Consider the following 13329-nt stretch of genomic DNA (forward strand, 5'->3'; position numbering starts at 1 on the left):
GGAAACATGCAATTATCTGATGTAATTTTTAGCATTTGAAGGCAGTCAAGAAGTGTTTCAGTTTGATTAAATCACTGCAACTCTATGAAATTTTGCATTAGATGTAACAGTAACATGCAAGTGCAAAATGTGAACACTAGGTTTTTCATTCTGTAGTATTTTATTGACAAAAATAGCATTGTAAGAACAATCTTAAAGGAGAAGGAAAGGCATCCTGCACTTGGGGGTGCCAAATGTTAGGCACCCCCAAGTGATTGTATTGACTTACCTGAAACCCCAGGCCGTTGCTCCTATCAGCAGAAAACTGCTTGTTATACCAGTGAGCGCCACAGAGCGATCCTCTTCTGGCTTCTTCTTGCTTCAAATTTCCCGGGGCAAACACATACACAGTTGAATAAAATAGCTGACTTTTTAGTTAAAAGTTCGGCTTTTCTACTGCGCAGGAAGAGAAGTGCTCCGTGGTGCTCACTGGTATAACCCCAGGCTGGTGCAGCTTTTTGCTGATAGGAGCACTGGCTCGGGGTTTCAGGTAAGTCAATACAATCACTTGGGGGTGCCTAACATTTGGCACCCCCAAGTGCAGGATGCCTTTCCTTCTCCTTTAATATTCTTGCATTGAGGAATTAAACTTTGACTATTGTCAAGAAAATCCATAACACCATTCGAATGCAAGCTGGCATATATTATTGTATTGGGCCTGCTAATGCTAGCTACATACATGCATAGCTCTTGTCTTAATAATAAACCACCTTCTTATTAGATGCTTGAATACCCATGTTCAAGGCAATCACCTTTAGAGCTTCCGGATTGTAATCCCCACCAAACATATATTCGCCGTTAAAGTAGCTCACCATATGTATCTGGTGTTAGGTGTGTACCCACAGATTTTTTTAGGCAATCAAACTGTATCAGTTTAACTACAAACTCTCCCCATTCCAGTACATAAAAACATTTTCTGTAGGGATAATGGCCACATAAAAAAGATCAATCATAGTGTAAACTACTACAAGACTGAACTACAGTGCATCAGTCCTTGTGGCATGGCACAGCCTGAACTGGTGCCCTTGACCTTTCATACAAAGACTACCAAATCTGTGTTCTTGGCAGCAACCTCTTTAGACTAAAGAGTGATTAACTCTGGTCATTAAAGGAAAAGGGTTAATTATTGTAGTGAGGTTGCTTACCTCAGACCCCAGGGTGGTGCACCACTTGATTGAAACATGCATTGGCCTGGGGTAGTATAGCCTCCATCTTCTTTTCTGAACCTGGATTTTTGCTGCAGCCCTGTGTTGTGTGCATGCACAGTAGAGCAAAAATGAATTACTGAGTTTTACTTTTAAGTTCTGATTTCATTCTACTGCACATGCATGCAACTCAGTGTACCTACCTTATATGGAAGTAACTACTTTGCTAAGTCGAAGTACAAACTTTGCTAAGTCACACTTATTTTATCTGCTTCTCAGTCTTAGCGGTTTAATACATTTTACTGTTTTGTAAAGAACCATTGTAGTGGTTCTCATTTCCTACATTTTGTTTTTAATATTGTATGTCTCAATTTATATAAAGCCACATATACTTTTTTTTTTGTATATGAACAACATGGTTTTACATGAATATACAAATTTACCACATTCTCAGTTCAGTTTATAAGGCAATACAGAAATCTTTATTCAAAGTGTGGGGTGTGTGTGTACATAAGAATCTTTCTTAAAAGACAAGGAAAACCAAATTTTAATCAAGCTCTATTATTTTTCATTAGAGGCAGAGTCAAAAGCATGGATCATTGCCCTCCCAAGCCCCCTCCCTAACTGAATACATTTTTTATATATTTCCTCCATTATTATATCCAGTTCCATCATTCTAGTCATGTCACTTCCAAAAATCATTATGCTAAGCTGCCAGCTGATCTCTGCATTATCTGCCTTTGATACAGCCACTAAGTAACTTTTTTGATCAAGGAAAAATAATGTGGTCCAGGAGGGGACTGGCAGGGCAATATACTCTTCAGGTAGATTTGCCTTGTTGTTTAAAATGGCTTGATTTGTCTTTTATACCATAACAATTTTTAATTTTATTGCAGGAAAATGTTTATGGCGAAAGTGTCAGGACTCTTTATTTCAGCTACTTGGCTATTCTACGTAAAGTTGCAAATCATGCTGCTCTTTTACAGACAGACACTACCACCAGCAAAAAACAGGTTTGTTAAAAATTCTTTATATAATAAAAAGGCAGTCAGATTAGTTTGCATGCATTACCATAAAATAATAATAATAAAATAATAGTAGTGTTCCAATAGTAAGCTTAGAACAATATTTAGTCACAGCTCTAATTTTATATTAAGAATAAGCATTTTTTGTTCTATGTTTCATATAACTACTGTCATTCAGTCTTCCAAGTAGTGGATCTTCTATATACGGTACACTCAACATACTTATCTTTATCCTGGACCAATTTTGTTTAAAAAGTAGGAATAAGCACACGTGATTCGTGTGACATTGTAAAGTTATCATGCAAACATATATGTACTGTGCAAACCAATTTTACAAAATAGAGTAGGATGTATGACATCATCACACACAATATGATCTTGATAGCTTGATCTTATAATTTTTTTTTACTTGGAATGCTGCAGACTTGACCGCATGACAAAAATAAGGCAAACAAGAGGTGGATAAAGATATCTTCCGCAAAGACTATCATATTTGTTGGGTTCAGTGTACTGTCTTGCCATTCTGTGATGACATAAAGGGAAAAATATTGTATCATATGCTTTTTGATGTAGCTAACAACCCTTATTACTTTTTAAATCTAAAAAAACATCTATTATTCTGCTCACTAAATCTTTGTTCATTTTAGGAAGCTCATATTAAAAGAGTTTGCAATGAAGTGTTTTCCAAGTTTCCGGAGTTTGCACTGCAAAGCAAGGATGCTGCATTTGAAACTCTGTCTGACCCCAGATATAGTGGAAAAATGAAGGTATTCCTTTAAATCTTTTAACATGTTCTGCATACTAATTTCATGGCATTGCCCTTTTAGCTGAAGAGAAATATACAAGGAAGTTGAATTGATAGATTATAATGTGAAATATAATTAATTAAAACCTCTATAGGTTAGCAACACTTCATTTTCTTCACACTATCTGTGGCCTGCATTCTTTGAAACCACAGAGGCTCCATACTGAGTGATGGTTTTAAGATACAGTTTATACTTTTGACCCCAGGAAAAATCTATTCCATAAAATTGGCCTCTGTGGCATTTTTATGGCCTTCAGGCTGCTGAAGTCCTCCACAAACATCCTTATGACATCTGTATGACATATTGTTAATACAAAATATTTTTTGTACGTAAAGTAAATGTCCCACTATATGTATAAAATTGGAAGGCACCATTATTATTATATAGCTTCAGGAAGGTTTACATCTTTTCTGCATTATGGGGAAGCTAAGGATGAATTATTTCAGCTGAGGGCTGAACATGGTAGTTGTATTACTTTTTTCAACTTCACCGCTCTGTAAAAAGTTACATGGCACTGCTACAAAGGGAGAAGTCAACGTTGGAGAAATCCTCTTTACATCTTTAATTATAACATCTTGGGTACATTTAGAGGCAGATTTATTAAGGTTCAAATGGTAAATTCGAATTTGAATTCAAATTTAAAATAAAAAATGTTGTCAAAATTCACAAATTCAAATTTAAAAGCAATTAGAATGTAAATTCGAACGTGAGATGTATCTCGACCATGGAAACAGTTCTAATTTGAATATTCGCCACCTAAAAATTGACGAGTTAATTTACAAGTAAATGGCAGAGGTCAGGTGAACCATTTGAATATGTTAATTGCCTTCCTGACATTCGAGTTTTTTTAACTCGATTCGAATTTTCGGGTGTGGACTATTTGATAGAGTTTTAGATTTTCAATTTTTTAACCTCCCGAGTTGTGAGTACATTCAAATTTATTAGTGTAAAAATTTTTTACATAAATTCTAAATCCGACCTTAATCCCCTTATTGCAGGAAATTTGCAGATGGCCTCATATAGATGAACTCAGGTTTAATGAAAGTTTATGGAGTTATTTATGTGTGTAAATGTATATACAGTATATGTGTGTATATACAGTATGTGTGTCTACCTAGAAACAATCTACCCTTAAATACATTTTAAACCTTAAACATACAACTATAAAATCAGAGATTGTCAGTTTATCAACTTGCAACATATGTTGACCAACTGTATCAAATCCAAGCCCTATACATATTCACATATAAACATTTTTTTCAAAATGAATCCGTTAATAGTGATGCTCCAGCAGACTTCTGCACTGAAATCCATTTCTCAAAAGAGCAAACAGATTTTTTTATATTCAATTTTGAAATCTGACATGGGGCTAGACATATTGTCAATTTCCCAGCTGCCCCAAGTCAAGTGACTTCTGCTCTGATAAACTTCAATCACTCTTTACTGCTGTACTGCAAGTTGGAGTGATATTACCCCCCCAGCAGCCAAACAAAAGAACAATGGGAAGGTAATCAGATAGCAGCTCCCTAACACAAGATAACAGCTGCCTGGTAGATCTAAGAACAACACTCAATAGTAAAAACCCATGTCCCACTGAGACACATTCAGTTACATTGAGAAGGAAAAACAGCAGCCTGCCAGAAAGCATTTCTCTCCTAAAGTGCAGGCACAAGTCACATGACCAGGGACAGCTGGGAAATTGACAATATGTTTAGCCCCATGTCAGATTTCAAAATTGAATATAAAAAAATCTGTTTGCTCTTTTGAGAAATGGATTTCAGTGCAGAATTCTGCTGGAGTAGCACTATTAACTGATGTGTTTGAAAAAAACATGTTTTCCGATGACAGGATCCCTTTAAGTTATGTAAAGTTCCTATAATGTTAAACAAATAATGCTATTGCTTGAAAAGGGTTTTAAATAAGTTGCAGGTAATGCTAAGTGCCTTTGTAAAAGCATAACAAAAATTGTATAGTAATTCTGAATGTTGGTTGCTCTTAAGAGTAAGGGGCAAATTTTCTTAAGCGCGAATCGGCTAACGCTAGCACAAATTCGCCAGCGTGACGTCATTTTGTTACTTCGCCAATTTACTAACGGGTGCTGGCGTAAATTCGCTAGCGAAGTGGACCTACTCTAGCGCTACTTTGCACCCTTACGCCAAGTGAAGTTGCGCTATGACGAAGGGACGTAACTACACTAATTCACTAATTTACACATTTTACTGAATGTTACCTCTTGTGCCACTTGCGAAGTTCAATACAATAGATAGGAGTTTGTCCAAAAATATTTGAAATTTTTTCTAAGTCCCAAAAAACGCTGGCGTCTTTTACTTTTTTAAGGGTGATAATATGAAAAATAAATTTTTTTGGGGGTACCCTCCTTCCCCCCTACATTTCCTAACATATGGCAACTCAACAATACAGTGGGCACATGTGTAGGGCAATAGAATACCTTTATTTTATTTTTTAAAGGTTTACTGGGCTTGTGTAGTGTAATATAGTTGCTGCAGCATATACATCCATTATATTTTAACTGTTGTGTTGAGCAAAATGTTACATTCTGCAAGCATTACACATGTGCAAAGGAAATGTTAGTAAACACTGTCTACATATTACTGGAGGGAACATTGTATACCATAGTTGCAGAAACAAAGATGGTTAAAAACAGTAATGTTGAATTGTGAACCTTAAAGCGAATGTGGGCCCAAAACATCTTTCATTATGCAAAACCTGTGTCTGGGTGAGCATCCAATTCAATTGCATGGTTGTCAAATACTACTGCAATATCAGTCTCCCTTTTTCAATGCTTTTTTCAAGAAGGTTTGCAAAACCATTTTGTATTTAATAATTTTTACTGTGCAGATAGCAGTCCTGTTGGTCAGAGGTTACAAAACTGCAGTATATAGTAGAGGTACCGAAATGTGATTTGTATATAACAAAAATTTCCTAGCTCAAATTGTGTGTTGTTCATTATTTAACTCGAGGTCACCAAAGCTCATTTTTTGTTCCTGCTAATTCAAATTAGTTTGCTGTTGTTTCTAACTGTTTCACTTAACGTAGAATAATAAATGTAATGCTGAAGCTAATTAATTTGTCAGCATTTGCCCTAGGCAAGTTTACTTTGTACTGCTTGACACATGAATTGGATTTATGAATGAATTGGGATCTGTGTTTTATTCAGGATGCTGATTCACACCTGGTTTTATGTGATATAAATGGTATATTTTAAATAGCAGATTGTAATTTAGTCTTTTAAGCAACTGTGTTGATTAATGATGTAAATATTTATAACTGAGTAAATAAAATAGTTCAAATATTTATTGCCCTTTGGGAGCAACCAACAGAGCTGGTGCAGAAGATTCCTTATTTCCCTTTGGTACATTGCGTCAGCGGAGTAACTTGGAACTTATATTGCCAGATGTGGACATGCTTTCCTTAACATTAACAGTATCCATATTACACACATGTCTCCACATTACATAGTCCTCTAGCAGAAGAACATCTTGTGAGGGCGGGTAGCTGGCATCTTGAAGTCGGATGAGCATGAGAAGTTAGCATTTTGTATAAACATAGGAAGGAGAGGGATTGGAGGCAAATATCCCATGGATTATTTTAGTAAGTCTTGTTCCAAGAAGCCTTCACTTTAGCAGAACAACATTGCAAACTGTCAATATGCAAGCCTAGGAACTAAATCTGTAAGGAATATGCTTGTTTCCTTAGTACATGCATTAAAAGAGGAATACAACTTAACCAAGAAGTAGGCAAGAAATGCTATCCATCCCCTTAGAAGTGAGGATCTGAGCCTATGAGTAGCTGGCATTAGATCGCCAACTTCTTTCATGCTGATTTACAGAGAAAGTTCTGAAATGGAATCCGGTAATGGCACTATGACGCAAATAACCAGAGTTTAAATATAATTTTAATCCCAAAAATGACGTCACTTTATGTATATGGTCCCGATGTAGTCCACCAGTCAAAATAATCAATATGGTTGATTTTGTAATGAGTAACAGATTATTCACAAGGAGCTTTGAGCTCTCGAAATAACCTAAGGCAAGAAATAGGGGCACTAACCTCTCATTCATTCGATGTACTATAAATAGTATTATAATGTGTACTAGGCTCACATCCTTTTAGTTTGAAAGTTTTGCATAATTACTGATGCAACAATGAAATATTTTCCATTTTTGGCAGCACCAGTTGGAAAGATTGGTTCACTGGTGTCCTTTGGTTCATTTCCAGGTCCTTCAGAAGCTTCTAAATCATTGCAGAAAAAACAAGGATAAAGTTCTTCTTTTCTCCTTTTCCACAAAGGTAAGCTTTAGTAGGATGTCTACCATGCTTGGCTGAGCTGCAACTACTGAATGATAAAGCAAAAGGTTCTGCTTAAAAAAGCTGCCAACCACACTTTCTTCCTCAATTTTATTATTTGAATTGGTGGGAAGAGAAACTATAAGCATAGTTAAAGTAGGATGACATTTCAGTCAAATGTGGCATATCTTCGAATGTGTGCATCCGAATTCTGTACCCGTATAGCAAGTGACTTGAATCACATTTAAATCAACCATGTTGTTGGCTTATTTTAGGCGTGCTTTAAATTCACGATGATAATGTAGTTCAGCACTGCCACTGAATTATAACCCATTATAGGAAAACTTTGAACTTTTTTTGCACATTTGTCAAAACAGGAAATGCTTTAACATCCCTTCCCTCAGAAATCCACTATAATTTTTATAAATCTGCCCCAAAATGTTTTTCTTTGTTATTTTGGCAGTTATACTGGTGTTTGCATATGTCTTTGCATTCCATTTACTTTGTTGCTCTTTCTTTTATAGTTGCTTGATGTTTTGGAAAGATACTGTATGGCCTCCGGGTTGGACTATAGAAGACTTGATGGAAATACAAAGGCAGAAGAAAGAATGAAAATTGTGAAGGAATTCAACACTATGCAAGATGTAAACATTTGCCTAGTTTCTACTATGTACGTGAGAATATCTAATTGAAGTTTTTCCATCCTAAAATACTGAAATATTGGACTATCATTAAAATTGATTTTAGAATTCATAAGCTACTTTCTTGTTTTATTTAAGGGCGGGAGGTCTAGGACTCAATTTCATTGGAGCTAATGTTGTGGTTGTTTTTGATCCCACTTGGAACCCAGCCAATGATCTACAGGCTATTGACAGGTAATATATTTTTGCTTTGTTTCTAGGTTTGTTATTAGCTAGTAAATGTGTTTGTACCTTGCCCCATTAACATGCTGTTGTGCTTTTTAGGAATATCTGTCCATTGGCCAGTTTAAGATTAAAAGACTCCCAACAATCTATTTGGTTTTATATATTTTATAGGAAATGTACTGCCATATAGCTGCCAGGAAAATAAACAGTACTGTCAGGTTAGTTTGTAGAAGGGCAGGTGGTTTAAACAAGGTGGCAGAGACAATATAATTTGTACTGAAAATCATATACGAGCTATTCACACGTGGAGGCTTGAAAAGTTATTTTAGTTGGGATTCGGTGCCATAAAATGTATTGTTAATTGTTTTATTTATTTACAGGGCCTATAGAATTGGACAATGTAGAGATGTGAAAGTTTTTAGGTTTGTATCTCTGGGGACAGTGGAAGAAATGATATATCTAAGACAAGTTTACAAACAGGTAACATTTGTTTGACTATTATAAACTATTGTTCTACATATTATTTTTTTTCTCTGTTTATGCAATGGGAAAGTGTGGTTGAGTATGTACACCTAATTATTAAGGTAACCATACATTGATACATAAATATAAGTAAAGTACAATGAAAGTGCATTTGAGCTGGCGAATTTTAGTACAAACATACAACAGGGGGGTTGTTCAATGCACATTCCATGGGTTCATATCTGCTGCTAACTCTGCACTCTTGACTAGAGATTGACAGAATTCAACACTTTACTTTTTCGGATTCAGATCTGGCAAAGTGTTCAAGCAAGTGGAATTTTAAAGTCTTTGATTTTAAAGTTCTGAACTGAATTCAACAGTTTTTCTTCACAAGCCATGCAATTTTATGAATTTTCTTAAATGTTAATGTGCAATTCGGACATATCTTCTGAGTTGGATTCGATATTCACATAATCCAAAAAACATGTATTCTGTGCATCCCTTCTCATGACCAAGCTTGGAAGGTGAATAAGTGCCCAAATTATGCCCTTTCTCATTAATATATGATTGAGGCTCATTCAGATTAGGCAGGTTGGAAAATCTTGCTGTGTATACTAGTAATCTTCTGGTATGCTAGTTTGCATCACATGTTTGGAGAAAATCAGGCAGAATGGATTTGATTGGTCCTTTTTTTTATACCATTAAGAAAGCTTCTATATAAACATTTGGGTTTATAGATACAAGAAAACTTCCATCTGCCTACCAGTGCAAAACGTATATTCTCCCTAGCAGGAACAAAACAAACTGTACTGGCTTTTATACTAAGGGGCCGATTCACTTACTTCGAGTGAAGGATTCGAAGTTAAAAAAACTTCGAATTTCGAAGTTTTTTTTTGGGCTACTTCGACCATCGAATGGGCTACTTCGACCTTCGACTACGACTATCGAAGGATTCGAAGTAAAAATCGTTCGACTATTCGACCATTGGATAGTCGAAGTACTGTCTCTTTAAAAAAAACTTTGACCCCCTAGTTCGCCATCTAAAAGCTACCGAAGTCAATGTTAGCCTATGGGGAAGGTCCCCATAGGCTTGCCTAACTTTTTTTGATCGAAGGATATTCCTTCGATCGTTGGATTTAAATCCTTTGAATCGTTCGATTCGAAGGATTTTATCGTTCGATCGAAGGAATAATCCTTTGATCGTTCGATCGTACTATCTGCGCTAAATCCTTCGACTTCGATATTCGAAGTCGAAGGATTTTAGTTCCTAGTCGAATATCGAGGGTTAATTAACCCTCGATATTCGACTCTTAGTGAATCGGCCCCTAAGTGTCACATAAAGTGAGTATGATTCTATACAGCAAAGTGGCACTGGGGCTTTTCCTTAGTTGCTTTCTTACGGTATTAGTCACTTTTGTATACAGTAAGTATGCTTAGACCTATTAAAAGAGGAATGTCTGCATAATTTTAAGGTTAACTAGGAGTGTCCAATGGCTGATGAACTGAAAGATTTTTGTGTCCATTCTAAGATTAATAGTTACATAGTTAAATCTGGTTGAAAAATGAGAAAGTCCATCAAGTTCAACCACTCCAAATAAAAACCCAGCATCCATACACACCCCTTCATACCTTCACATAAATTATATACATATATATATCCATATCTATACTAACTATCAGACAGCCCAGAAAAAACATGCTTTAAAAAAAATTTGTCGCCCTTCACAATACACCTTGCTCTTTGCCTTCGAATTGCAGGGGAACATTTGAGTTTGAACCTCAAAACCTGGCAAGCATAGATTTGGAACACATTTTTTCTTAATTGGGCTAAAGAAAATATTTTTCAGTAAAATCTGACTGCCTTTCTCATACATTGCTTGCATTTGTTTTGTTGGGAAATGTCTAACAAAAATAATAAATTGTATTTTCTACAAAATTTTACCTACAACACAGCAACTTCAGTGTGCAGTGGTTGGAAGTGAGAATGCAAAGCGCTATTTTGAGGCTGTACAAGGTTCAAAGGAACATAAAGGAGAGCTGTTTGGCATCAATAATTTGTTCAAACTAAGACCACAAGGAAGCTGCCTGACAAGAGATATATTGGAGGTGAGAGACTTGCTTGTCTTTTTCTTCCACTGTATTTTAACAACATTGTTTAGTTGTATACTGCATTGCATTGCTTTTATAAATTCTAAATCACGTAGCATGTTCTAGTTAATCAACATTTGTGGACATATTGCTTTATTTTTCAACTAAAACACTGATTTTATGAATTAATCTGTAAGAATGGCTCATATATGGCGTTTGCAAATCATTTAGCAATTTTCTTGCTGCTGTTCTTCCTGCAGCTGACTGAAATAAGAAAAAACTTATAGGTTGCCAAGGTGCAAATTTGCGTGATGTTGGTAAATTTGCCCCACTTTATTTTACATGTCTGAGTGCCACCACGGCCACATACAATGTATACTGAATTGCACCACCTATAGAAACCGATCACCAGATTTTCAAAAGTTTGAAGCTTTGGTGTTTTGGTGTTTACTGTTTGCTTCAACCCTGATTTTTATGCCTTGTATATTTTTGCACAGATCATAACCATGTTATATAGTGAATAAAGTACCCCCTCTTATAAAATATAAGGATATTATAAGTTACCGAGGAGTTTCATGACCATATAAAAACACGAGGCCGAAGGCCGAGTGTTTTTATACAGGTCATGGAACTCCGAGTTAACTTCTAATATCCTCATATTTTACAACTGGGGGTACTTTATTTATTATAATACACAAATTTCAGTGAGTCAAGTGACAGAAATTACATCAGAACTCACCATTTATAACTGATGACATCAGAACTCACCGTTTATAGTCTGCCCTTTATATAATTGCACCTTTACTTAGACTAAAGAAATTTAGCTGACCATATTTAGGATTGATATGTTACACTTTTCAGAGCTTTCACTACTCCCCAAATGCTCTAACCTGTGAGTCAGTCGGTTTGCATTCGAAAGTGAGTGGGGGTTTGCCAGCTCAACTATATAATTATATAATATAAAAATATAAATATTGATTTTTATGATGTAGCTTTTATTTCTAAATGACCCTGTTTACACTGCAAATAATTCACTCTACTATGTAAAATTTCATTCCTGAATCAGCAAGTGTATTTCTTTTAGTTGTAATATTGGTGTGTAGGCAGCCATCTCAGGTCATTTTTACTGGTCATGTGCTTTCAGAAAGAGCCAGTACTTTAGGCTGGAACTGCTTTCTGGCAGGCTGTTGTTTCTCCTACTCAATGTGACTGAATGTGTAGCAGTGTGACCTTAATTTTACCATTGAGTGCTGTTGTTAGATTTACCAGGCAGCTGTTATCTTGTGTCAGGGAGCTGCTATCTGGTTACCTACCCATTGTTCTGCAGCTGGGAAGGGGGTGATATCACTCCAACTTACAGTTCAGCAGTAAAGAGTGACTGAAATTTATCAGAGCACAAGTCACATGATTGGGGGCAGCTGGGAAACTGACAATACGTCTAGCCCCATGTCAGATTTCAAAATTAAATATAAAAAAATCTGCTCCTTTGAGAAACGGATTTCACTGCAGAATTCTACTGGAGCAGCACTATTAACTGATGCATTTTGAAAACAAAATGCATTTTTTCCTATTAAAGTATCCCTTTAATATAACTCCCTCCACCACCACCACTTCATGCACTGCAAATAAGTCCACATAACCAAGTAAAGATACAATTGCCATCTGGTTGCCTCAAAGTAAGTAAAGAATAACTTGGAATCCATGTACAACCTTCAACTGTTGCTTTCTCTCCCTCAAAGTCCTGCATACAGTATAATACAGCTCCAACTCCAAATGTGTATTGGAAACTTCAGAATTTTATTTGCTGTCAAATGGACTTTTTAAAGATTCTTTGGAGGGAGTACCCCCTTTTAATAATTTCAATCTTGGATGGTGTTATCAGGAAAACAAGCTATATTATTGTTCTCACAAACCTGACCCCATGTTAAGGTGCATATACTATAGATTGAGGCCAGTCTACACTACCCAAAAATCTTGAGTCATTTACTTCTTCTGGCAGTAGTCTGACTAAAACCAGCCAGAAGAGGGACACCAAACCTGAGGTTTATGGTAAGAATCAATTCTTGAAAGGAAAATAAATATAACCAAAAAAGACATCACAAACTTGTTCAAATTCAACAGGGCCTGCAAGAATAAACCTTTAATAGATGTTTTGTCTTTCATAGCGTGAAAAACAGGTGGAAGCTGGAGTAACAAGTGCTACCATGTATGTAAGTCAGACACCTAATACAGAAATGGTAAGATTTTTGCTTTCAATTTTTTTTATTATACATAGGATTTCAGATTTAATACAATACCGAGGGACTATATTACACTTTCCACTATAAACAGGAATACCATTTGCTTCTAAAAATTATATATTATATATTATATATTATCTACATTTAAAGGACCAAACATGGAGTAGCTTCAATTTCCCTGTATAGCTCAAGAAAACAAAGCCCATATATTATTCATGATTAAAAGAATAGGCAAAAAGTATCTTTGGCAAAAGCGTTCATTCATTGCGCTCAAGTTGTACAAGAGAACATTCTTTAATACAAAGCATAGTGATAAAAAATAAATTGTATATTTTAATGTAAAACATAAT

At 35.7% G+C, this 13329-nt stretch overlaps 1 protein-coding gene across 1 annotated transcript in view; it reads left to right on the top strand.

Annotated features, from left to right (window-relative positions):
- The window catches only part of ercc6l2.L (excision repair cross-complementation group 6 like 2 L homeolog), a 67530-nt gene that overhangs the window by 32976 nt on the left and 21225 nt on the right, over positions 1–13329 (top strand). The window contains exons 9-16 of the mRNA XM_018259169.2: positions 2081–2197; positions 2857–2976; positions 7255–7326; positions 7848–7993; positions 8103–8198; positions 8570–8669; positions 10605–10757; positions 12905–12976. Of these exons, the coding sequence (XP_018114658.1) occupies positions 2081–2197; positions 2857–2976; positions 7255–7326; positions 7848–7993; positions 8103–8198; positions 8570–8669; positions 10605–10757; positions 12905–12976 (876 nt within the window). The remainder of the gene's footprint in view (positions 1–2080; positions 2198–2856; positions 2977–7254; positions 7327–7847; positions 7994–8102; positions 8199–8569; positions 8670–10604; positions 10758–12904; positions 12977–13329) is intronic.

This window comes from Xenopus laevis, chromosome 1L (genome assembly GCF_017654675.1).
Source record: "Xenopus laevis strain J_2021 chromosome 1L, Xenopus_laevis_v10.1, whole genome shotgun sequence".
Classification (NCBI taxonomy): domain Eukaryota; kingdom Metazoa; phylum Chordata; class Amphibia; order Anura; family Pipidae; genus Xenopus; species Xenopus laevis.